Source organism: Balearica regulorum, chromosome 3 (genome assembly GCF_011004875.1).
Source record: "Balearica regulorum gibbericeps isolate bBalReg1 chromosome 3, bBalReg1.pri, whole genome shotgun sequence".
NCBI classification, from domain to species: domain Eukaryota; kingdom Metazoa; phylum Chordata; class Aves; order Gruiformes; family Gruidae; genus Balearica; species Balearica regulorum.
In genome coordinates, this window is record NC_046186.1 from 28,123,699 (window position 1) to 28,148,863 (window position 25,165).

Here is a 25,165-nt window from a genome sequence, read left to right on the forward strand (position 1 = left end):
CATCTAGGACCCGTTTGAATGTTGACTTCCTGAGTCAGCTATCCAAAAAACTGTCCCTTTTCCATGTCTTTTACCCCACCTTACCGCATACAACCCACTGCAGAATGCTGATGGTTGGCTGTATTCTTTTTGTTATTTTCTGTAACAGAACAACAGAACTTTGTCTCTGTTCTGCTGTTTCTAAGGTGGCAGCATTTGATTTCTAAAATGTACTGAGTCAACAACATAAGCATCAGTTGAAGTGCTAGTTTTGGAAATTAGCACCTAATTCTCTTTAAAGTGCAGAGACTAGATAGGCATTGCGTGTTTTTGTTGACAAGCTAGTAGGTGAGTTAGTATTCCACATGCTAATTGCTGTAGCACACCATTTCCACATGCTAATTACTGTAGCTACTATATAATATTTCAAAGTACCTCTGAAAGTTTAAAAATGTTTCAGGTTATGATATTACCTCTTTTTTTTTTTTGTCCATTCTAGAACACGTTGTCGTAATTCTGGGCCTGTGGCACTGTCAAAGAAGAGCATCTCCCAAGTTGCAGAGATATTTAAAACAAAAGGTTACTGTGAGAACTGTGATGAACTGTTTGCTGATAAGCATCAGATCACCCAGCATAAGCAAACCACTCAACATAACGTAAAAGTTCTTAGTACATTGGAAGAGTCCATCTTGATGTTCTGTCATATCAATGGAAAAAATAAAAATCAGTCTCATTTGTGCAATATTGTGGATCGGTCAAGACCTCTGCTTAAAAGACGTTTGACTTCAAATGAGTCTACCAGTGAAAGAGGGTCTACTCCTTCAAAACGGAAGAGTGATTTAAAAGTTAAAAATGAAGATTGTGGAGCAAACCAGAGTCAAGGTAGCGAAGACTGCAAAGTAAAAGCCTGGTTTTGTGAATGCCTTCAAAAGTTTTTTACCGAAGAGTCAGTAGAAAAGCACATTTTGGCAGCAAATAGGATTTGTCACAAGTGTGCTGTGTGTGGAAAGCTTGCTGAAAATTCAAGCATTATCCGCCTACATATGAGTCGATTCCATGGGGGAGCGCACTTGAATAATTTTCTTCTGTGGTGTAGAGCATGCTCTGTAGATCTCCTCAGAGAAGAGGATATTATGGGACACGTGACTGAATTTCATGGTGGACATAGTTATTATTATGAGCAAGAAGCTCTAGAAGATGAACCTATGCCTTCTGCTTCTGACACAGTGTGCGTTTCTGCACGTGAAAGGAAAGGTGCCATTCCTCGTCCTGTGGAACTCTCCCCTGAAAAAAGTCCTATTCTGGGAAAATGGCAATGCCGCATTTGTGAGGAGATGTTTGAATCTGAAGAGAGCGTTAAACAACATTGCATGTCCTTAGAAAGCCATGCGTTTCACAGATATTGCTGTGGCTTATGCAGAAATCACTTTCGGAAAGTAGGAACATTACAGCGACACTTCCAAGAGCATAATAACCAGGAGATACAGACTAAATACTTCTGTGGCCTTTGTGGTAATCTCTTCTTTGACACAGAAGAAGAATTTCTAATTCATTATAAGGAGATTCATAGCACGGACTATGCATTTGTGCCTGAGCAGATGGAAGTATCAATAAAAAAAGAGGAAGACTTCCTCCCAGTAGAAAAAGGAGACCTTTTAACATGTGGTTGCCGGACAACTTATGTCTCCAGAATGAACAGGAGGAACGATTATGTGAATTGTCAGAAAGCCATGCTGCAAAAAGGAAACTTATGGTTTCGATGCTGCTCCTGCTCTGCAACTGCACAGAATTTTGCTGATATGAACAGTCATCTCAACAGTCATACATCAGCAAAACACAAGGAAGAAATGTATGTTGTTAGATGTGCTGCATGCAACAAAAACTTTGACGATCTTCAGAGTGCACATCAGCACTATCACATGAAACACTGCTTCTTGCAGAAACCTGATTTATCAAGTCTTGCATCAGAATCGGAAAATACAGTATTCAAGTTCACAGCAAGTGGGGCTTGTGTGGACAGAAAACCTCACAAGCTAAAACTTCAAGCATCTCCATCCAAGAGACCACAGTCGTCTCCTCTGCAGGGACCAACACAGGGAAAGAAGGAAAAAAAAGAAAATTCAACACACTCTGAAGAACCTGGTGAAGGTTTGTAGAATTTTTTTAACATTAGAAAAATATTCTTGTGTTTAATACACTCTGTTTGAATGTCAGTACAAGTATGTAGCATACCATTTCCTTACTTCCATTCTATAAATCGGCTCAGAATTTAGTATTTCTTATTTCTCAAAGCTACATTTACAAGTCTTGGTATTTGAGTTTCCAGAACTTGGACTCAACAGTTTATTGCTATATGCCATATGCATGAAGTCTTTAAAAAACCAAAAAGTAGGCAGATGAGAGAACCCTGAGACTGAAAAACTTAATTTCCAAATTAGTTGGGAGCATAATTTGTTGTTAAAAGGAGGACGACAATCAAGGACTCAGATACATTTCTAGGAGATTTCTAAGTGGTCTATAATACACGTGCATTCAAGAGAAACTTGCCTCTTTTGTATGTATAAATATTTATGAGCCTGGTAGTGCTTTCTGTGTGGGCAGTCCTGTTATAACACCATCTTCTCAGTTTCCTTTAGCTTGCCAAAAATAATTTTGGCTGAGAATTTATTTTCTCAGTATGTATTAGGCTTTTTGCCTTGAGCATGCAAATATTTTTTTTAAGTTAATACCACTCATAAGAATGACATCAAGAATGCTGAAGGTGTACTTTGTGTTCAAAAATTGGAAGTATTTTTAATTACTCATGGTGTCATAATGCCTTTGATTAAAAGGTTGTATGTTAGATATACAGCAAAAAGTATGTGTCAACATTTTACATGCTTTTATGCATGTAAGCAATTAAATGTCACAGAGACTTGCCATAATAGGGAGTGCATACTTGACTATTAAGTGGAATATTAAAATATCTCTGTGCAGGACAACAGCTTTCTGTGCCTGCCAGAAAACTATCCAGCTTTACACCATCGTATTGCTAGGTTCTGCTTTCTTCTGTCTGATTTGTGTGTTACTAAATGCTACTTCAGTTGATTTAAAAACAATATAATCACTAAATAGGATCATGTTTTGTAACTTTTAGCTTATGGAACAGTTGAATACCTGAATTTTCAAAAGCTTATCTAAGTTGATGTATGTTGGTTGACCAGAAAGTCAGATGAACTTTAAATGTGTCTCTTTTATCCCATTGAAGATGAACTTCCTGATCTTGACTACCTCAGTACCATGACTCACATTGTGTTGGTGGATCTGGATAACTGGGGAAGCTTATTCACGCAGCTGCCAGCTAACCTGAACCAAGGGACGTTTATCTGGGGTTTTCAAGGTAAGAAGTGGTTGAAGAAAATAGGAAGATAAGATTAACAAGTCTGCACAAATACTTCAGAAGAGATTCTTTAAATCTGAGAGAATGAAGAACAGGAACAAGCAGCCACTAAGGCTTCTGAAGTTACAAAGTCACAGACACCATGTAATAGAAATGTTGTTGAACTCTTCTAACTCAATCTTAACCTCTTCTGCTCTTCTTACTCCTTGTAGAATATTGTTCCAGAATTGCTGAACCATGTAGGAGTGTTTCTGGCTTCCCTGCTGAACTTGCCTCAGCTGTATCATACTAGGTTTTCATAATTATCAGGACAGCCATAATACTCAGAGATTATTTTCTCTCAAATTCCCAAGTCCTTATCATGATGTTCTTTTTCTTCTTAGTTCCAAAAGGCATGATTTTACATTCTTGTACTTGAATTTTATTCTGCGTCTGGCTTGCTCCTTAAGGATGTGTGGTGGGTTGACCCTGGCTGGGGGGCCAGGTGCCCACCAGAGCCGCTCTATCACTCCCCTCCTTCATTAGACAGGGGAGAAAAAGTACAACGAAAAAAGCTTATGGGTCGAGATAAGGACAGGGAGAGATCATTCTCTAATTATCATCACGACCAAAACAGACCGAACTTAGTGAGGACATTCATCTAATTTATTACTAAGCAAAACAGAGTAGAGGAATGAGAAACAAAATCAATTCTCAAAACACCTCCCCCCACCCCTCCCATCTTCCCGGGCTCAACTTCACTCCCGGCTTCAACCTCCGACCCCCCTCAGCGGCACAGGGGGACGGGGAATGGGGGTTACGGTCAGTTCATCACACGGTGTTTCTGCCGCTTCTTCATCCTCAGGGGGAGGACTCCTCTCATCCTTCCCCTGCTCCGGCATGGAGTCCCTCTCACAGGAGACAGTTCTTCATGAACTTCTCCAACGTGAGTCTCTCCCATGGGCTACAGTCCTTCACGAACTGCTCCAGCGTGGGTCTCTCCCATGGGGTACAGACCTTCAGGAGCAAACTGCTCCAGCGTGGGTCCCCCACGGGGTCACAAGTCCTGCCAGCAAACCTGCTCTGGCGTGGGCTCCTCTCTCCATGCGCCCACAGGTCCTGCCAGGAGCTTGCTCCAGCGTGGGCTTCCCACGGGGTCACAGCCTCCTTCAGGCGCCTCCACCTGCTCCAGCGTGGGGTCCTCCACGGGCTGCAGGTGGAATCTCTACACCCCCTCATCCTTCCTCCATGGGCTGCAGGGGGACAGCCTGCTTCACCATGGTCTTCACCACGGGCTGCAGGGGGATCTCTGCTCCGGTGCCTGGAGCACCTCCTGCCCCTCCTTCTGCACTGACCTTGGTGTCTGCAGAGTTTCTTACATCTTCTCACTCCTCTCTCCAGCTGCAAAAGCTCTCTCTAACTGTTTTTTTTTTTCCTTCTTAAATATGTTATCACAGAGGCGCTGATCGGCTTGGCCTTGGCCAGCGGCGGGTCCGTCTTGGAGCCGGCTGGCATTGGCTCTGTCAGACACAGGGGAAGCTTCTAGCAGCTTCTCACAGAAGCCACCCCTGTAGCCCCTCCTGCTACCAAAATCTTGCTACGCAAACCCAACACAGGATGTCCCTGGCCAGCCTGTACATCAATAGGTGTATCTCACATCTGGGAGATAGTGGTAGTGGTACAAGGTGGTTGATGGAACTCACATTGTTATGGGTCTGTAAGAAAACTTCTTGCAAAGTCTACCAATGGCATCACTTTAACTTGATGCTTTTCCTTACCTGACTATTCTTGAATCAACTTCTTGTCCACCTCATGTTTTTTCTACTGGTTTTCTCTGTATCTGCCTTCATAATTATTTTGCCTGTGATACAGTGAAAACTTCAGTAGAGTCTAGATAAGGGGTAGTTTCAAAATATGTGTTGCCTGAAACATAGGCATTGTCTTAACAAACTTGTAGCAACTCTCAGCCATGTTTTACACGTAGTAAATACCATTGCATTGCACTTCTGTATTTAATGTTCTTAATTATCTCTTCCTTTAAAAGATAATCAAGAACATCCTGAAAGGTGAGAGTCTTCATGCTGCTGAGGTTGGACAGAAAGGCCTGTTGATGCCTGAATCCCTACTTTTTTTTTTTTTTCCTTCTTTTTCTGTCTTAGGTATTCCAGTTAGCTGGTGAAGGCAGGGCAAGTATGTCTGTTAGTGTAAGTTCTTCAGTGTCAGCTGTGCTCCTGGACTTCTAATCTAATGTCTGATTGTTAGGAGTTCTGGGGACAAATCCTCTGGTCTTCTCTATCAAAGCGGGTTATGCTCCTGAGTTTTGTGTTCTGCTCAGGCATTACCTCTGTATCATGACCTGTACTGTCATTAGCTAGCCCTTGGCCTCTATTTACAGTAACAGTATTTGTGCACACATATACACACAAAGCCACAGAAAATACTGATTTTGGGGGACTTAAATTTCACCTAATCATCCTGGATTTCTATTTTATCCTTGCTGCCTGGCTGCTCTGTTTATTTATGTTCTCTTTTGTATATGGCTGAGCAACCTGTTCTTTGTTCTTACGATCTTTTGCGAGGCTTTGCCCAGCTTGGCTTCTGGTCAAATTTCACTTCACCTCTGCACTCCTTGACTTCTAAGGCTATTGTGATTTGGAGTTTGGCTGTGGCTTGTAATTGCTCAAGGTTTGTTGTTTATTTCTATAGTTATTCAATCCACTTGGCCTTTGAAACACATTTTTTCCCTCTTTGTACAGATAAAAAGAAGAAACTATTAGGAATCTGACTTGAATAAATGGCTGACCTGACATCTAAAGTCCAAAGCGTCTCTGTCTGGGCTTTATTTCTTTTATTTTATTCTGTCTGGGTTTGATTCAGTAAGAAAAAATGGATTATACCCAGGAATGTCCGAACTGTGTAATTGTCAGAAATATCTCTTCTCTGACCTATCCAAGAAAGAAATAATCCATAGTACAGTCTTAGTGTTACTAATCTATTGTTAGGAAGCTCTATTAATACGATAATCATACCCAAAGGTACCTGTGCTAGTTAAGACACAATGCCCAGGGATGTTACAGACAGGGGCACCTGCTGGCATGGCCCAGCCCATGTCAGTGCCACTTTGTTTCTTGCTTCTCACACCGGGTTGCTGCGTGTAGGCTGCCTTGTGGGAATGGCCCCTGGAGCACTTGAACTGAAAGTTCATGGAGATTTAAATGGGCTGTATTCGTATCAGAGAACACTTCAGCAGTTTGTGTCAACTATATTGTTACAGAGCACAGGAACACTAAGGCTCCCAGGCACATCTGGATTTATTGTTGTAGGTGCCCTCCCATAATAATGGTTTATGGAGTTACTTGATGCGTGCTATTCTTGTTTGTTTAGCCTCTGCAAACAGAGCGATATCCCTGTCTCTTCTGGAGTTTTTTTTCCTGCGTTTCCCAAACAACACTTGTGATTTTCTTTTTTTATATGATACTCCTATTGCTAATACAGCCTTAGCTTTGCTTTGAGTTCTCTGTTGTATTGCCCAGGCTCTGTATTGTTTGTATTTTCAGATGTCATTCACCAATTTGTGGTTTAACTCCACCAGACTAAATACGGTTCTGTCATTGTTTTCAGCTGTCCTGGTCAAATGTTTACGTTGTACATTTATGTAGCCAAAAGCCAGGGTTGGTAATTACAAGTCTTTCCCAAATAGTGATCAAGCCTGTCACAACAGATGAGAATGACTTGCGAATACCATTTTTCTCATGGACAGATGAGAAACCCCTAAATTGTTTCTGTGTAGTCTGTTATGAAATCTTTTAAGATCTTTTTTTTTTTTTTTTAATACCCTCTCATAGATGTGAGGCTGAAAAGGAAAGAGGAGGAGGGGAAAAAAAAAACCAAACCAGAAAGAAAACATAACCCACCACCACCACCAAAAAACAAACCCGGAGACATATACTGAAAATTGTTTCTACTTCTTTGTCAGAGTGGGGATGGGTGGGTTGGAATACACAATCCTCTGTAGCCTGTTTACTTGAGCCTTAGTTTCACATGTCCTCACATGAAGTGCCATTGATGACTGCTTTCACGTTCCATTCAAAATCCTTTCTTACATCTAGCCACTCTATCATCTGGCAGATAATGCAACATTTTTTTCCTCCCCATTGCAAACTCATTATTTCTTAGCAATTGAAGTCATGAAATTCTTATTCACTCCCTTCCAATTGTCCTTTCATTTGTTTTTCTTTTTATGTTGTCATAGTAACTGCAAGCTCCTCTATTTCCCCCTCTTTTCTTGAGAGACTTGCTACTCCTTTCTTTTCCCTTGCAACCTGTTTCAGCCTGGTATTCTTTTTATCTGTAGCAGGCCTGTTACTCAGCTCATCTCTATTATCTAACTATTTTCTCAGTCAGTAACTACATGTTTTAGGATACTGTTGAGAAAATTCCTGCACTTATTTTTTCCCCAGTTGTAGCCTCATTTTGCTTATCCTTGACTGCAACCAAGTGTTTGTCAGGACTCTAGCATTTATTTCAGCTGTTGCTTCAGTTCTTTGATCCTCTTTTTAAAGAGTTCTGACATGTGATCTGTCAGGCAGTTACAGAGTGTGTTAGAAATAATCTTGGGCATTACATTAGTACAGGATTCCCTAAGAGAACCTTACCTGTTACTTGTACTACGTTCCCAGAGCTCCTCTGTTTCTGCACATTAGATGTAACTGTGCTTAAAACTGGAAAAAAATAAATACTTGTATCTAAATGCACATGATTTTTAGAAGATAAGTTTTTCAGGATTAGAAGAAAAATTCATACAAAATTGACTGAGAGGCTTTGTGTAGGATCAGGCTAGCTACTTTTTCCTTTTTTGCTTTCTAATCCAAGAACGAGGGTTCTTTTGGGATTTTGGTTATAAGTTTATTTTAGCTTTCACATTGGTCAAAATAAATTCTGTCTTTAAAGACAGATTTATCTTTGCTTTTGCCTTCTTGCATTCTTAATTCATGGTGACATTTCTGTTTTGGTTTTGTTGGTTTTTTTGTTTTGTTTTGTTTTGTTTTTTCTTCACTGTTTAGGAGGACACAGCAACTGGAAACCTCCAGTGCAGTGCAAAATTTACAATTACCTTAAGAGGATTGGATGTTTCTTTCTTCATCCACGTTGTGGTACCAGAAGAGAAGCAGCAGACTTTGCGCTCTGTATTCATGTAAGTGCACGTTTTCTTTATTACTGTGTTTCTGTGCCCACAGAAGAGTGGCAGATGATATCTGCTGTTGATGTTAATTAGTAATTACAGATGAGGTTCTTAAATTCTGTTCACGTGAATTCTACATCCATTTAGAAGAATAATAAACCTATCACTGAATTGAGTGGAGACAGCCTGTTGAGAAGTGATTTTCTTTCCATAGGAATAAAAAAGTTAGCCCAAATAGGACATCAGTCTGTTGCAGAGGGGAAGGGGGCTGGTTAGGGAATGAAGAATAAAAAAATCACAATTCGTATAGTTTGTTTCAGAGAGAAATGTAACTCCTGCCTCTTTCTTCAAGTAGTGCAAATCTAGAGCCGTCTTTAAGATGGAGTTGGATGGGTGGGTGCCAGTTTCAGAGACCCGGTTGGGCTAAGAAAGAGCAGTGTCTGTGTTCAGTTGACCTAGGGCTCTGGCTGGGTTGGGAGAGGTGCAGGTGAAGGACAGCAATCTGGGATGCCATGGGGACTCATGTTCTTTATACTGCTTTATCAGTTAGATAAAACTACTTGAGAATCTAATTATACAATATAAGCGTGTTTTGCAACAATGTATGTTACATTAGACTTTTTTAGGATTCTGAAAATGCTTTGCGCGGATGATTTGTTTTTTGTGGAGATAGTTCTGAAATACTGCTTTTTAGGAGTTCATTCTATACCCTATCTGTACCGTTCTGGTAGCCACTTCCTATAATGTCTTATGTATAGAATAAATGCAGTGTCAAACTGTTGAAATAATACCTTTCATAGTGGTATAACATGCATTGGAGCATAAAAGCGGAGGTAAGTTGCTGTAGAAGGCTTTCCTGTGAACACCTGTCTTACAAAAAGCTAGCTAAACATCAAAAGATAAAACTATGATCTCAGTTCAACACTTGTTATTTGTTTCCATACAGGCTGGTCGCCTGGATGAGCACCTGCCCAAGCAAATTCCTTTCACTGTACTTTCTGGAGACAAAAGCTTCCTGGAACTGGAAAGTCAATTTAAGATGACCCAGCGGTCAGCTCGCATCCTAAATCCTCACCACATTGAAGGAGACATGATGTGTGCCTTGCTGAACAGCATTTCAGATACCACAAAAGGTAGAAAGTAAAAATTAAATACAATCTTTCCAGTAAACCAATAGTTCTTTCCAATAAAAGAACTGACCACTGGTTCAGCTGGTAACACAAGCTGTTGCTTGATGCTTTTTGTATTTTACTGATATTTCAATGAAATATAGATCAGAAAATCAATTTGCTTCGGGCAAGCTTTGCAACCAGACTTAATTAAGCATTTTTTCAACATAACAAGCTCTGTCCTCCCTGTATCCTTTATTATAGCAGGAGACAAACTATTGTTTTGGTCTGAAAACTGCTTTCTAGCTAAAGCTCTCTAGAGCGCACTCGTGTGCATATTTGTCAGTTTGTCCTGAAATCTACTTTACTTGATTTGTTCTGGGTCTGAAACAATCATGACCCTGCTAAAGCATCATTATTTCCCAAAATTTCTTTGCCTATTTTAACTCTGTCCTCCTGGCTGCTTCTAGTCACTTGGTATTTGTCTTCACTGGCGGCACATGGCGCTCTCATCCATTGGAAGGAAAAATATCAATTAAAGCATTTGAGTTCTCCAGAATGCCATATTCTAATTAATGGCACACCGAAATGATCACCCTGTTTTTATATAGGATAATCAGAGGTTTGAGCCAGCTCATTTTCGTGCAAAAGATACCAGAGCTGAGTTTTAATACTTCTCAGTATTTTAAAATACCTTGAAGTAAAGTTTACCTAGAAGACCTGACATGTATCTGTAGACACACTATTGCTTTTCTTGGCTTCTCGTTGTGGTTTTGAGCACATACTTGTAAATTGAGCACATACTACAGAAAGTTGTTTCTGAATTAACCCTAAACTGTTTTCAGAAGAATACGCTGCTAGTCTTGATGCAGGTGTATGAGAGCTATCACGTGGTGCTGCTGTTCTACCAGGAAGATTAGAGTGCTAGCACTCAATGGTGAATGAGCATCAATCGATTAGAGGGAAAATGAAAGACCGGATAATTAAAAGGTTTCCTGCAAAAAACTATCTGTGGTGAGCTGGAATTGATTTATGTGCTTCTGATACAGAAAAGGTGCTTATAGAGTCTTCTGGCCACCTCAAGCACCTGCTGGTCTAGATTTTTCAGCTGGATTATGGAGATGTGATTTCCAGACAGAAGCAGCCATACTGGTAAAATTTCTTGGCATAATTAATTGCAGAACTGTCACTTTGACTACTGCAGTTCATTTTGCTCAAGGGGGAAGATGACTTTTCTTCACAGCTAGCTATAAAGCTACACATTGAATCATTGCATTCCCACTATGAATGTTTTCTTTGTAGAGTGTATTGATAGATCTCTTCTAATGTAATTGTAGCTGTAACTGTATATGAATGTGGGAGGCTGTTTTTGCTTTGGGAGCTTTGCATATTTTTGGGAGGAAGAGTTGGAAGAGAGCTGTAACTTGCAAGCAGTCAGTTTAGCTGTAAGTCAGTTTAGTTGTAGGGGCTTCCTTTCTTGTACAGTTTGTGTGACTTAACAGTATGAGACGGTGAGGAGAGGGGAATGACTGTTTTGCTATGTAAGGGGAGTTTAGCTCACTGCCTGGGTAGTTTTGCTAGTGTAGCTTTATTCACTGGGGTATACTGGCTCAGAGGGCATGACTTTGATCTAACCTGTGTATAAATTATACTCCAGTATTTCTTTTTTTACATGGGTCTTGCTTTCAGAAGTTTACTAATCTTAACCCTTCTTTCAGTGTCCTTTACTATGTTAATATTGAATTTACTGTTATGGTCATGGGCACTATTGAGAGGCCCCAAATCTTAGCTTGCTGGCTGGCTGATCATTGTGCATCCCACTTAAGTTATGCATGTGGTCGTTTAAAAAAAAAAATAAAAATTAAATGCTTTCAGCAGGAAAGTGATGGAATCATGCACAAGCCCTCAGACTGTCAGTGTTCCCTGGGAAATTTGTAAGGAACAGAACTGTCTTGAGCCATCCCTGGTCCTTTTCTCCAGTCAGTGTCAGCGGGGGGGGAACGACCCAGATAGTGAGAGCTGCCTTTGTCTCTTGTTCCTGTATTAAAACAGGACATTAGATGTTGTTATCAAGAGTCTATAAAGTTTGATTTTTGGTTTGGTTTTGTGGGTTTTTTTAAAAAAGATTAAGCCACCGAATAATACACACTTCACTGTGTGTCTCAGTGGCATCAGCAAGCATTCGCAAGTCTAAGTGTGGCAAGACCAGTATTGGAGGGCTGAGATGGAAAGTCGTGCAATGTATCATAGGCTGGTATAACCTGCTGTCCTGTTACAGAAATGTAGCTGAATATAAGGAAATACAAACAAGAATTGCTTGCTTTGTGACTTTCTCAGCCTATGGTTAGTATCCTGGAGGGAGAAATAAGTGAGAAACAATTACTGCAAAGAATTGTGTTGAAAAATGTAAGACAGTTGTTGGTATTGGATGAGCCTCAAAATGAAAAAGCTATTTCCCTGAATCACCTTGACAGAGCTTGTGAGCAGTTGGATTGTGTTTGGTTGTGGCAGTCTGACAGTTGCACCTTGTGAACCATTTTACCATGTCAGCAGAACTGCTATGGGAACTGTGGTACATGCATTCATTTAAAACTAAAGAAAGAAAAGTTCCTGCATATGTTGCAATAGAATGTCAACTGTATGTTACCTTAGGAGACCATTGGCTGTAGTGGATGCATGAATTTCCTTTGAGGTATGAAAAGAGTAGGCAAGACACTTGCTCTCTTCTGCAGCTAAACCTGAGTTCATAAATACAGAAGGTGGGTGTTTTTTTTCTTTTATGCTGAAGGCACAACACATGATGAAATTCATGCATTTTAATGGAGTCGTTTGAGAAGGGTAGAAGAGATGAATTTTCAATGCTTCCCTTTGTAATTACTTCATAAAGAAAAGTTTGTAGCATGCAGAAAACCACCATAATTCCCTTGTCTATGTCCTGACACTTGATAGCTACTCATGACAGTACTGCTACAGCTTATACTTTTAATGAGTGCTGGACAATGATGAGGGTGAAGTTGGTGGTAGGTTAGGGGTCGTCATACCCATCCTAACACTGACAGGAATGTCATGACTTCTTGGTTGTCAAAAGTGATTTTTTTTGTGTAAGTCAGTGGATTTAGCTTAACTGTATTTCTCACAGTGATATTCAGATGAGATCCCTTCTTGACCGAGCTCTTAAATAAAACAGACTTTTTTAATAAGAGGACCAAACTTTTCAGAGTGTTTCTTCTTCCCTCTTTTAGAGAGCCAGGCTGTGTCATGAGACTGTCAGAATCAATGGTGTAGTGATGTACTATGTTGTCTGCCAAATAGCCACTGCACCTCTTCCACTGACCCATAAGGTTCATTTCCACTCTGCTCAAGTGGAGATGTCTGTCTGCATCTTCAAGCTGCTACTGTTGCCTGAAGTGTTTAAATACTGCTGAATGCAGCTTCTATGAGAGCTTATATTTGGGAGAACAGGATTTCAGTTCATTTTGATACAGGCTGCTAAGCTTCCTAGCTCCCACTATCCCAAAACACTTTTGGTTTACATAGAGCCAACAAAAGAATTTAAGAGGAGTTAAGAATTAATTTACAGAAGGCATTAAGAATAGTTGCTTGGTCTTCTCAGTAGTCGAGTTTTTGTGGCTGTTGAGGTCCAATATGAATACCATATCTGACCCCAGTCTCTGCTTTTTCTGACCCTTCAGTTAACACAGACTGCAAATAACTAAAGATAAGTCACAGCCTCCTGCCCCCATCGTCCACAGAGACTGAATGTGAAGGGCATGAGCATCTGCACCCTGAATGAATGACAGTTACTCTAGTAAGCATCTATTCCTTTATTTACACTGGTATTACAGTGGCCGCAGCCTATTGCAGTAGGGAGTGCTACGAAAGTCACCCTTGAGTTGTAACCTTGTGTTTAGCTACAAAAGGAAGTTATTACTGGCTTTGGTATGTCAGTGGCATCTCTTGTGTGCATCTTTGAATATATATGTACATATATACACACACCCTAGGGAGAAAGCAATGTATTGGACCTACGATAATGAGTCTGAACAAGAATTGTAGCCAAGTGGATGAACTGTGAAGACTGCACCACTCAGATCATACCAAAAAATCTCAAGGTTTAATTTAATCTGGTTGTGAATTTTGAGAGGTATCTAAGATGAAGGTTAAATGAACATCTGAGTGACCATTATGGTATTGGCCACAGTTTCCAAAAAATGCAATTGGAGGAGGGTGAGTAATTGAGAGCTTTATTTTCAGTCATGCTACACTTGAATGAACAGATGAATGAGCTTCTCTAGGGAGAGATACATAGAGTGAAGCTTTAGTTTGCATGGAGGAAGAGAGGTCTTGTGTTTTTGTGAACCCTCAGCAGGGAGTAGCTGTACTTGCATACCGATGATGTTAGCTTAATGAAGAAACAGAGATTAGAGCAGTAAGTATTGGGGAGGAGTATGTGGGGAGGATCCTCCAGGGACATATTGAAGAAGGAATGAAGGGAAGGATTCTGAAAGCCAAGGAACGGTATTTTAGAGGCAGCGTGATCACATACTGAACATGATTGCTAATGAACGTAGAAGGATGAGGTACTGATCTTAAGTTTTTGGTTAAGTAGTTACTAGGATCCTGAATGAGGTAACTTTAATGGTGTCCTTCAGGTAAGGTAGCATTAAAACTTCAGATACCAACTCTAAAAGGAAATAGGTCAGTGGTTGGAGAGACAGTGATTTAAGTGTGATATTAATGCTACCATACATTGGGATGGGAAAGAGGCAGATGAGACTGGGAGTTAGTGAAAAGACTAAAAGAAGGAGTACTGTAGGAGAGAGAAGTGGAGGTAGGGTGTGAAACTGCGCAGCGTGCAAAGTAGTCAGGAGGTGTGTTAAGTAGTTGTGAGGCAAGGGAGGAGGACTAAGGCCGGGGAAAGGAAATAGAGTTTCTGGTGAGACAGGAACCAGGAAACCTGATGGAAATTATTAAGGGGATGGTGGCAACTAGGGAGGTTGCAAGAGAAGAGAGTCAGATACAGGGGATAAATTATGCTGACCCATGTGGGCAGCTAATCCAAATTTAAACTGTGGCACTTTGATGTCAGGACAGTGGGTGGCGCTTGCATTCTGTGAAAGTTTACCAGTCTCTTCCCAGAATAGGCTTCTATGAGAGACTCATGAAATGTCAAAAAATCACTGTATTTGCTCCTATCTATAGGGTTAATCTGTCTGATCCCTGAGCTCTATATTCATCCAGAGTTTGCTTTCCTGGTTTTTTTTGTTCTTCCAGCAAGAATTTGGCAATATATGAGGACAATAGCAAGCAGTAGGATTTCTTTGAGAGAATAGGTACGGTCAGAATTTCTTAGTTGTTGTTGTTTATTTAACAAAATGCACCAGAGAAGAGGCCATATCTTAAGATCTCTTGGCTGAGAAACTGGCCAATTGCTCTTCCTCTGACCCAAGAGGAGTTGGGAGATACAGAATGTGCTAAGCATTTTAATGAGAGAGACAGGACATGCTTGATTTCTCCAAATTAAACATTCTCAATTATTATTCATCAAAAGATGTCAACAGTACCATGAGTATATGCTGATGAAGTATGGGTTAGATGAGCAAACTGTGAGGCGGACTGAAAACTGGCTGAATGGCCAGACCCAGAACATGGTGATCAGTGGCATGAAATCCAGTTGGAGGCCAGTAACCAGCAGTGTACCCCAGGGATCAATACTAAGTCTGGTCCCGTTTAATGTATTTATTAATGACCTAGGTGGTGGGGCAGAGTGTACCCTCAGCAGGTTTGCTGATGAACCAAAACTGGGAGTAGCTGATACACCAGAGAGTTGTGCTGCCATCCAGAGGAACCCTGACAGGAGAGAAAAGGGCTGACAGGAACCTCATGAAGTTCAAGAAGTGCGAAGTCCTGCACCTGGGGAAGAACAACCCCAGGCACTGATATATGCTGACCAGGGGCCAACCAGCTGGAAAACAGCTTTGCAGAAAAGGATCTGGGGGTTCCTGGTGAACACCAAGTTGACCACGAGCCAGCAATGTGCTTTCACGGCTAAGAAAGCCAATGGTACCCTGGGCTGTATTAGGACTGTTGCCAGCAGGTTGAGAGAGGTAAGTCCTTTCCCACTACTCAGCCTTGGTAAAGCTATAACTGTCAAGTTCTGAGTTCCCCAGTACAGTATCTTTTTTGGTTATATCCAAAAGCCATCTGGACATAGGCCTGGGCAGCCAGTCGTAGGTGATCCTGCTTGAGCAGGGGCGCTGGACAAGATGACCTCCAGAGGTCCCTTCCAACCTCAGCCATTCTCTGATATTTGCATGGAGTATTTTCTTAATGGGAATCCAAGATCTCTTTGGGAGCAGAGTTCAGTCACAGGGTACAGACATGCTACAAGCAACATTAGATCAAGCACAATGACCTGTCCTATGTGGAAAAGCAGCCTGCTGTCTTCTGACTTAAACATGCATCTGTCCAATCAGTTGGCCTTTCCTTCTCTTTGGTTGACAAGTGACAAGTTCCACACTAACAGTTCTTGCTGTCTAACCCCTAAAGGAAGCTGAATTCCTGCCCCACACCCCGTTATTTGTTGGAGCATTTCTGCCTGGGACTTTCATCTGCAGACAGCTTTTCTGACCATTACAGTCTTATTCCCATAGAGCCATATCAGAACATCTTAAAATTCTCATCTTTACTGCTTTTGTGCCTGTAATCTTTGCTCCTTGTAGCTTTGGGGAGAGTGGGGGTAGGGGGGAACACTGAGGACAAGCATAACCATAGTTTGGTTTTTGGATAAGAAAAGTCTCAATATAATTTGAGATACTGACAAGCCTTTGCATGAAAAGCTCCTAAATAAGATTTGGCTCTTTGCTAGCCTCTTCATAGGTTAACTTCCACCACCTCAAAGATTTCAGAGAATCCAGCAACTGCCTGCATGGGAAGCTGAATGTGCATTAATGCATTTAGGTAGAGGGGAGAGAACTCATAGAATCTTAGAATCTTTAAGGTTGGAAAAGACCTCTCTTTAAGGTTGGAAAAGACCTCTAAGATCATCAAGTCCAACTGTCAACCTAACACCACCATGTTTACTAGACCATGTCCCAAAGTGCCACATCTACACGTTTTTTGAACACCTCCAGGGATGGTGACTCCACCACCTCTCTGGGCAGGCTGTTCCAATGCTTGACCAGTCATGCAAATAATGACCAGTGAAGGCAGAGTGTAGCTTGTGAGACTTTTAAAATGCTTCATAACCACACTTGATTCTGAGCTGATTTCTTCCCCTCAGACTAACGGAAGATCATCAGTACTAATTATTTTCAAGTTTTCATAGTTTCTGGCAGTGGAATGGTGTTTCTTCAACTATGCTTTAAGGAAACCTGTTCTCTGTTATAACTATCAAGTAGTATTTAGTTATTGTCTATCAAGTGCAGTGATAAATCATGGGGCTGGCAGCTTGTTTAAAAAACGTTTAAATGTTTTGCATGGTAATGGTAGTTTGCATATACCTCTGTTTCAATATGAATGTGTACCCCATGTTATTAGAGTGGTGTAATTAAGATGGTGTGACTAGCAAAACATTTCAGCAAGATGAGGCCTATATTCATACATAAGATGAATCCTAAACTTTCTTAATGAACTAAAATAATAATTCTATCTACAAATCCTGTTTTAGCATTCATAACTGTCCTAAGCGACAGAAAAGTCAACTTAGCTGATCTGCTGTATTCTGAAAAATGAGTGTCAAGTTAGCCTGTTGCCCGGATTGGGGAAGCCAGGAGTAAGCAGGAAAGTGCTGTCCTCTAACAGCATGTCAGTGGGTTGCCATCATGGCATCTTGTGTGGTGAATGCTAACTGACTCCATAACCAGTTCCAGGAAAGTTGACTACTTTAGATCATATCTGAAAGAAACTCCTGGATTTCTGACTACTCCTGTCCTCTGCTGTTTAACCATCTATGCAAGATGCCAATCAGAAGAATATTGCCTTTCCCTTTTGCCAGCATCTTCTGTCAAGTCACTTAAAACCCCACAAGCCTTCAGGAAAGTGTTCTTAATGCATTTTTATTTTAAATGGTAGCAAACCAGAGACTGTCCTGTACTATGCCTTACTGCTCACAAGAACTTAATTCTTCTGTTATGCCAAGAAATGAGTTAGGGAGTGATTGTTCTAACTGTTAGTTCTCTAATAGGCACAAAACTTTTTAGAGCAATCTGAGATTTCTTCTGGGCTGAAAGATTAAAAGGACAGTTAATAAGAGAGAAGCCACTTGTGCAAAGCCTTTTCTTTGCACTTTTTCCTTCCTTTCATAAGTGATGGTAATGACATTTTTTGGAGGTTTGTGGATTTTTTTCTTTTGCTTTGTTTGCTTTGGGAGATGATGTGGGGAAAAAAAAAAAGCATCTCTTCTGCCCAGAGGTAGTAGGCAGTTCCAAAAAGGATTCATAGTTAGTCTGCCAAGTGACTGGAGAAAGACCATTTTGACTGCAGTGTGTATCTAGCTATTTCTGGCATGTTTGTGGGCTCCTGATCTCTGATACCAGCTGTTGGAGTTCGTATTCCTGGAATTGGCAAAGTCAGCAAGATTGCTGTTGAAACAAGGTATATGTGTCAGAGGTTTGAAAACAAATTTTAGAAAGTGTACCTGTCACTTGGAATACCAAACTTGGGTCATTTAAAATGCCAGAAGTCACACAGTCAGTAAATTAGATGTTCTTTGTCGGTAAATGTAATCAGAAGTACATTGGTGTACTAATAAATATGATGACTTTCAGGGAAGTGCTTCTGTTAATACGACCGTAAGAAACCCAGTTGATTGCAAATACTGTAAGACCTCATTACAGAGTCCATCTCCGAAAATAGCAATAGCCTGTAGCCGGAGAATGAATACATAATGTGACTCATCAACTTGTTTATTTTTTAACCTCTAGCTTACTGAGGCTCTTCTACAAACAAACTGGGGGGGGGGGGAGCCACCTTAGGTACACCAGTCCCTACTAGACACTTCAAAATAGAGTTGTCATTCTGGAGCTGGAAACAGGCCTCATGAAGACCATTATTCAGAAAGGGAAAGGTGGTGGAGTTTTGGCTGGGCTTGGCTATGATGAGTTAGCAGATTAAGTGTATTGACTTTGTTCTTCTGTGAGACTTGAACATCTGCTGAATCGCACTGTTCGGTTGAGTTATAGCACCCCATTGTTCAAATGGAGTATTTAGGCAACAAAATACAGCTAAGATTATGTGTAGGCAGAGACATGCTATAGTACTTCTTCCCATAATTAAATCCTTGATGCATTTTATAGAAAGTGAGTAATGTCTTTTTTTTAATAACTAAGTATTAAAAAAGCAAATGCAGTAGACACAGTAGCTTCTGCACCTATTATTTCTTGTTTAAAATTGAAGCAGTCTGCTTCTAGATTTTTGGGGAGAAAGGGAAGAAGTAACTGAAAAATAACACGTTCTCTTGAATTGCTGTCTTAAACTATCGCTGTAATGTATTGTTATCTTGATTTTCAGATCATCACAAGTGTATTTCCTCAAATGCAGCCTACAGTGTTGTTACAGTAAAAGAAATGCAAGAGGGGATTGTTAACTTTTTTATTAGAAGCAATTTGTGATTTATGTTTCATTTATGGTTCAGATAGCGAAGAGGATGAAGATATCAAACTAACAGTGAAGAGGAGCTTAGAAGAAGCAAAGAAAGAAGAGGAAGGTCTGTTAATTTTTACTTTTCTGTGTTCAGGAGTGCTATTAATTATGGAAGATAGAGAAACTAAACTTAATCAGTTTTACAGCAAATGGCCTTGTGGGAATACTCTCTAAAATATGCTCGGCAATCTTGAGTAGTTAAGAACACTGTGATGAGTTATAAACAAAAAATAATTTCCTAACCTGAAAAGTATGCCAGCAGACTCAAAATCTATTTTGTTGGTGCACCACAGGGTATTGTGCAATTAAAGACTCGATTGAGCTCACTTTGTACCAGTTTAATATGACTACATGACTCAGAGTAGAACTTCTGAATAAATACTTCAAAATCAGGTATTCTATCTCAACAAAGCACTGTGGTCTCCTAAAAGAGCTGTACATTTATGCACAAGTTTGAATCAGCAGTAGAGCTGTCTGCTCACATCATATCTTACCTTATTTGAAATTGTTTTCATCCTTTTGCTGTTAAGCTTGGTGGTGGTCATACAATGTAGTCATTAATTTTTGGTGACAGACTACAGTGCACTTTGAAAAGAACGTATTGTTTAAAGGCTTGACTGCCCTTCTACCTGACGGAAATAAAACTTACTAAAAAATCAAATAATTTGTACAAGGTCAGTGAGAAAACTGATAACTGAACCTTATATTCCCAGAATTTATGAAGTTATAAATTTACCAACTGTTACTAACTATTGTTAAATGTCCAACATATTCTCCTACAGTCCTGAAAGTCTGCCATGCTCAGGTCCCCCTAGCACCAGGTATTGCCATTGGGGATAGCAGTGGCATTTGGTGCATGCAGGAGGTCCCAGTTTTGCTGCTGCTTGTCTGAAGGCATCCGACCTTACAAAACAGCTTGGCTCCAGCTGCATTCACTGGCTGCTTGTGTAGTTAATGGCACGCCTCTCACGGGGTAAGAGGGAGTGTGGAGGTAAAATAATCCCTGGAAAGCGGTAAAAAGGAAAAAGCACTAGCAACCGCTGGATGAGGAGAAAGCAAAAAACAATTTTAGGAGGCAGAAGCAGCTGCTTCAGCAACTCCAGGGAATAGAGGACAGTTTAGGTATCAATTGTGGAACAAACCGCCTCACATTAGCAACAGCGTCACAGTTTGGACCTTATTCTTGATTCTTGATCATGCTTAGTGGCTAACTGACAACATATTTTAAATGCAAGCAGTTGTCTGCAAATGGCTTACTGTTTTATTTTGGTTTCAAATTTCTTTTTTGTTTCTGTGACCATGTAATGTTTTCCTTTCAGAAACTAACTTTCTTTTATCAGTAGTACTGGATGTTACAGTAAAGTCCAGGTGAATGAACATGGCTCATTTCTGTTCAAATCTTAGGCCTTGTATAAAACAGCCCAACTATAATTAAAGTTTTTAAAAGTTATGTTAATATATATAATTATTCTGTTTCCCTTGTCGTAAGAACAGACAGCTTTTTTATAGGATGTGCTTGTGTTCTCCTAAAGCAGATGATCAATTGAAGAATGACAGTGTCTCTGAAAGCTGCCTTAATTTTTCCAGCTATACTGTTGGTATTAATATTTATCATATATACAAACCTTGTCTAACTCATGATGTAATTCACTAACACTAAACAATTAGTGCTCAAAACAACCTCAATATAATGCAGAAACTGAGTCTCTTTTTTGAGTATTAGAAAAGGTGCTGTGTTGGGTTTGCGTGGCAAGGTTTTGGTAGCAGGGGGGCTACAGGGGTGGCTTCTGTGAGAAGCTGCTAGAAGCTTCCCCTGTGTCTGACAGAGCCAATGCCAGCCGGCTCCAAGACGGACCCGCCGCTGGCCAAGGCCAAGCCAATCAGCGCCTCTGTGATAACATATTTAAGAAAGAGAAAAAACAGTTAGAGAGAGCTTTTTGCAGCCAGAGAGAGGAGTGAGAAGATGTGAGAAACTCTGCAGACACCAAGGTCAGTGCAGAAGGAGGGGGAGGAGGTGCTCCAGGCGCTGGAGCAAGATCCCCCTGCAGCCCGTGGTGAAGACCATGGTGAAGCAGGCTGTCCCCCTGCAGCCCATGGAGGGAGGATGAGGAGGTGTAGCCATTCCACCTGCAGCCCGTGGAGGACCCCACGCCAGAGCAGGTGGAGGCACCTGAAGGAGGCTGGGCCTGTGGGAAGCCCATGCTGGAGCAAGCTCCTGGCCAGACCTGTGGACCCATGGAGAGAGGAGCCCACGCCAGAGCAGGTTTGCTGACAGGACTTGTGACCCCGTGGGGGACCCACGCTGGAGCAGTTTGCTCCTGAAGGTCTGTACCCCGTGGGAGAGACCCACGCTGGAGCAGTTCATGAAGGACCGTAGCCCGTGGGAGAGACTCACGTTGGAGAAGTTCGTGAAGGGCTGTCTCCTGTGAGAGGGACTCCATGCCGGAGCAGGGGAAGGATGAGAGGAGTCCTCCCCCTGAGGATGAAGAAGCGGCAGAAACACTGTGTGATGAACTGACCGTAACCCCCACTCCCCGTCCCCCTGTGCTGCTGAGGGGGGTCGGAGGTTGAAGCCGGGAGTGAAGTTGAGCCTGGGAAGATGGGAGGGGTGGGGGGAGGTGTTGTAAGAGTTGATTTTGTTTCTCATTCCTCTACTCTGTTTGGCTTAGTAATAAATAAGATGAATTTCCTCTCTTAAGTTCGGTCTGTTTTGCTCATGATGATAATTAGTGAATGATCTCCCCCTGTCCTTATCTCGACCCATAAGCTTTTCATTATACTTTTTCTCCCCTGTTTGGTGAACAAGGGGAGTGATAGAGCAGCTCTGGTGGGCACCTGGCCCCCAGCCAGGGTTAACCTACCACAGGTGCTTGAGAGATTGTTAACAAGCCAGATGAGTGCAATGCAGTCATTTCTCCTCACCATCAAAAATGTTGCAGCCCTGATCTAGACTATTCTTACTGTTGATAGGACTTTTTCTCTACTTATGTCAGGCCTTCCTAGTAAGAATGACAGCAGTGGTGCCAAGTTAGAATGTAGATACAGGAGTATCTATTGCTAAGAAACTGGAATGAAAATACTGAAACCTCTCTGTTTGTTTTGTGTGTCTGTCTTGTTTAATACTTTATTATTCTTGGTGCATACATACGCATTCTAATCTTGATGTGATTTTGACCAGTAAATACGTAGTTGCATTATACTCTTAACTAGGGGCAGCCCAATGATTAGTTTAATACAGTAGAAGGTTGTAGAGGTTGTTCGTATATTTTGAAGTGTTGAAAAGAGAACATAAGACAGAAGGAGGGAAAATACTTTCATTCTGGTTTTCTACTTTTTTTGCAGTCTACCAACATTGCCCACAGAAGTAATTTGTTGCTTTATGTAGTAATATTAATGTATTTGTGTTTATGACTAGTTATCAACCATAATTTGAGACTTTATTTTTTTTATATTTATACAGGGGAAGATGCAGAATTGGAAGAAGCTATCAAGAGAAGCCTTGAGGAAATGTGAATGAAGATACTTCAGGATGCTAAAACCATGTCATCAGAGCTGCTCACAAAAATGGAAGCTTGTTCATCTATTTACAGTGGTTCAGAAATACTACTTCAAAAACACATCTGTATCTTGAATTGTTAGATTAATCTGATGTTCTATGTCATGCTGATAAATGGCTGGAGTTTATGAATATCTGCTGCAATATATTGTGTATGATAAAAATAAATTTTTAAGCCTTTGCATCTTCTGTTTCTAATGGGTGATGACTAAGTCTCTTCAGTTTAGCTGTCTAAGTTTTTGCCTAATTAGTAGGCTGGTCTTACTAGGTATTTTGTGTTTTTTGTTGGTGATGGGCTTTTTTAATTGTTCTTGTATTTAATTTTTCTGTCACAAAATGTTACTGTCTTTATTTACTTTTTTTATGTGGTCTTTACAACAGATAAAAATAGTAAGCTCCAATTATCTCAGATTTGCTTAGCTAATCTTGTTATAAAGAGAAGCTTAGATCCCAGGCTTATAAATTGGACATATGGCCTAACTCTTGCCTGTGGCCAGTCTCACCTCATAGACCATAACTTTGTCTATGTCCTGTTTGTTATAAATGTCAGAATTAGGACCACAGGATGTACAGTTAGTTGGCTTTATTTTTATAAATGTGTATGTGGGTTTTTTCCAATAGTAGCATGGTAGAATGTTGTATTTGATGGCTTAAAGTTTGACTGGTTCGGTTCCTCTCCCTGATCTGAGGCTGGAACAACTTGTTAAGTGAACAGAAGGTAATTAAACTTGCTAGTTCCTGTTTGGAATAGATGCGAGGGAATTTAAGCTGTATTATTCCTCTGTACTATTGTTCTTTGCTCTCTTCTGTTCATGAAGAGGTGGCCTTGGATAAATGAATGTAAATGTGTTAATTATTTTTGTACTGTCCTTACTTTAAGGTGAACAATTATTTCTGTGTTTAAAATTATCTATGCCACCTTTCCCAGTTCCTTTGTTTAAAAAAACCTATGCAAGCTATCCAGCTTTACCAGCCTATTGTACTTCAGTTAATGATTGCTGTCAATCAGTAAGAAACCTCAATGTAATAAAATGCCAGCTTGATTTTTTTATTATTATTCGTTAGCCTGTGAGTTTGCTTGTAACTCCTGTAACTCTAAATATTATGCAAACAAATACTTTTTGTGGAGAGTAAGACAAGGGGGAGGCTAGACTTCTCACTCTCCATTCCAAAGTGTCAGAATAACTACAGCTGTGTGCTGTCATGGTTAGAAAAGCTGGGAAACTGGCACTGGTTTATTACCAGTCATGATTCTGATATAATTGGCATCTCTAAAACAAATGGAACTAATGAAGAATCTAGTGAGTTATCTCAGCACTCATTGGCAATCGCACAACTTGAAGAAACTGTTCAAACACCAGAAAATAGTTTAAACATTTCCAGTGCATTTGACTCTGACACCCAAGTGTTACAGAGTGAACAGGACCTCTTAATGTTTTTCCCTTGTGCTTGCTGGTTGCTTTCCCACTGTGCATCTTGGGTTAATCACACTCCTATTCAAATCTGGGTGTGTAGCTCATACTGCTGCTGAGGAAGCCCTACTCTGGAAGACTTTGAGTTGCCTTTAGCTACTGACTCAAGCTAAATCAGTTCCAGAATTTTTAACACCAAGTTCTTCTAATAAAGGGTGGAATGAGAGAGAAAACAATTCTCATCCTCAAAAAAGTCTCAGGCCAAGTTTATAGAGGCTTTTGGGCATGGGTGGTTTTTTGTGGTGTTTCCCCTCCCCTCCCTCAGTGCAGACCCTAAAGTTGCAAATTCCTTTCCCATGAAAAGATGTTTCAGCTTGAGAAAGTTATTTGGCTCAGCAAATGTTTAAAACCCCGGTAGGTGGTCTTCTCCAGAGTCTATGTTAGCTTTTGATCATGTGCTTTTATTCCTCATACCCCTTTATTCTGTCATAAATGTAAAGTTTGCTTGTACCTGATGGGCCATGACTTCACTGGTTGGATTAAAAAAAAAAACAAACCGTATGTGCACACACATTCTCTCTACTTGGAGCTCCAGTTATTAAACACATTGTATTGGCCTCCTCATCTGCTTAGCAAATCCCAACCACTGTTGCTATGGCTTTTATGAAACAGCTAAATAGAGTTCTAGTCTGTATTCTTTTTATGTTAAAAGGTTACTGACGTCTTGAAATCTGGCCTCACTTTCTTTGGTCTCTTTGAGGTTCTCTTAAACTCTCTGAAATTTTTCTTTGCAAAGTTTTCTGCCATCACAGGCTTGTAATGCTTCTGTTTCCAGAACAGCAGAGAAAATAGGATTCCTAAAACACGGCATGTACAGGCATGTGACTCGTTACTCACCAACATCTCCTGGTACTGCACCTTGTTCTT

At 40.7% G+C, this 25,165-nt stretch overlaps 1 protein-coding gene across 2 annotated transcripts in view; it reads left to right on the top strand.

The window, feature by feature from the left end:
• The window catches only part of ZNF451 (zinc finger protein 451), a 43,330-nt gene extending 19,444 nt beyond the window's left edge, over positions 1 to 23,886 (top strand). The window contains exons 10-15 of one of the 2 annotated variants that reach the window (XR_012834427.1): positions 479 to 2,127; positions 3,227 to 3,810; positions 4,954 to 8,531; positions 9,466 to 9,652; positions 19,263 to 19,334; positions 22,731 to 23,886. Coding sequence is in view for 1 of the 2 variants with exons in the window: in XM_075747406.1 (XP_075603521.1) it covers positions 479 to 2,127; positions 3,227 to 3,358; positions 8,401 to 8,531; positions 9,466 to 9,652; positions 19,263 to 19,334; positions 22,731 to 22,783 (2,224 nt within the window). In the remaining variant the exon portion in view is untranslated. The remainder of the gene's footprint in view (positions 1 to 478; positions 2,128 to 3,226; positions 3,811 to 4,953; positions 8,532 to 9,465; positions 9,653 to 19,262; positions 19,335 to 22,730) is intronic. The other variant, XM_075747406.1, reaches the window with a different exon arrangement.
• The last annotated feature ends 1,279 nt before the right edge of the window (positions 23,887 to 25,165 follow it).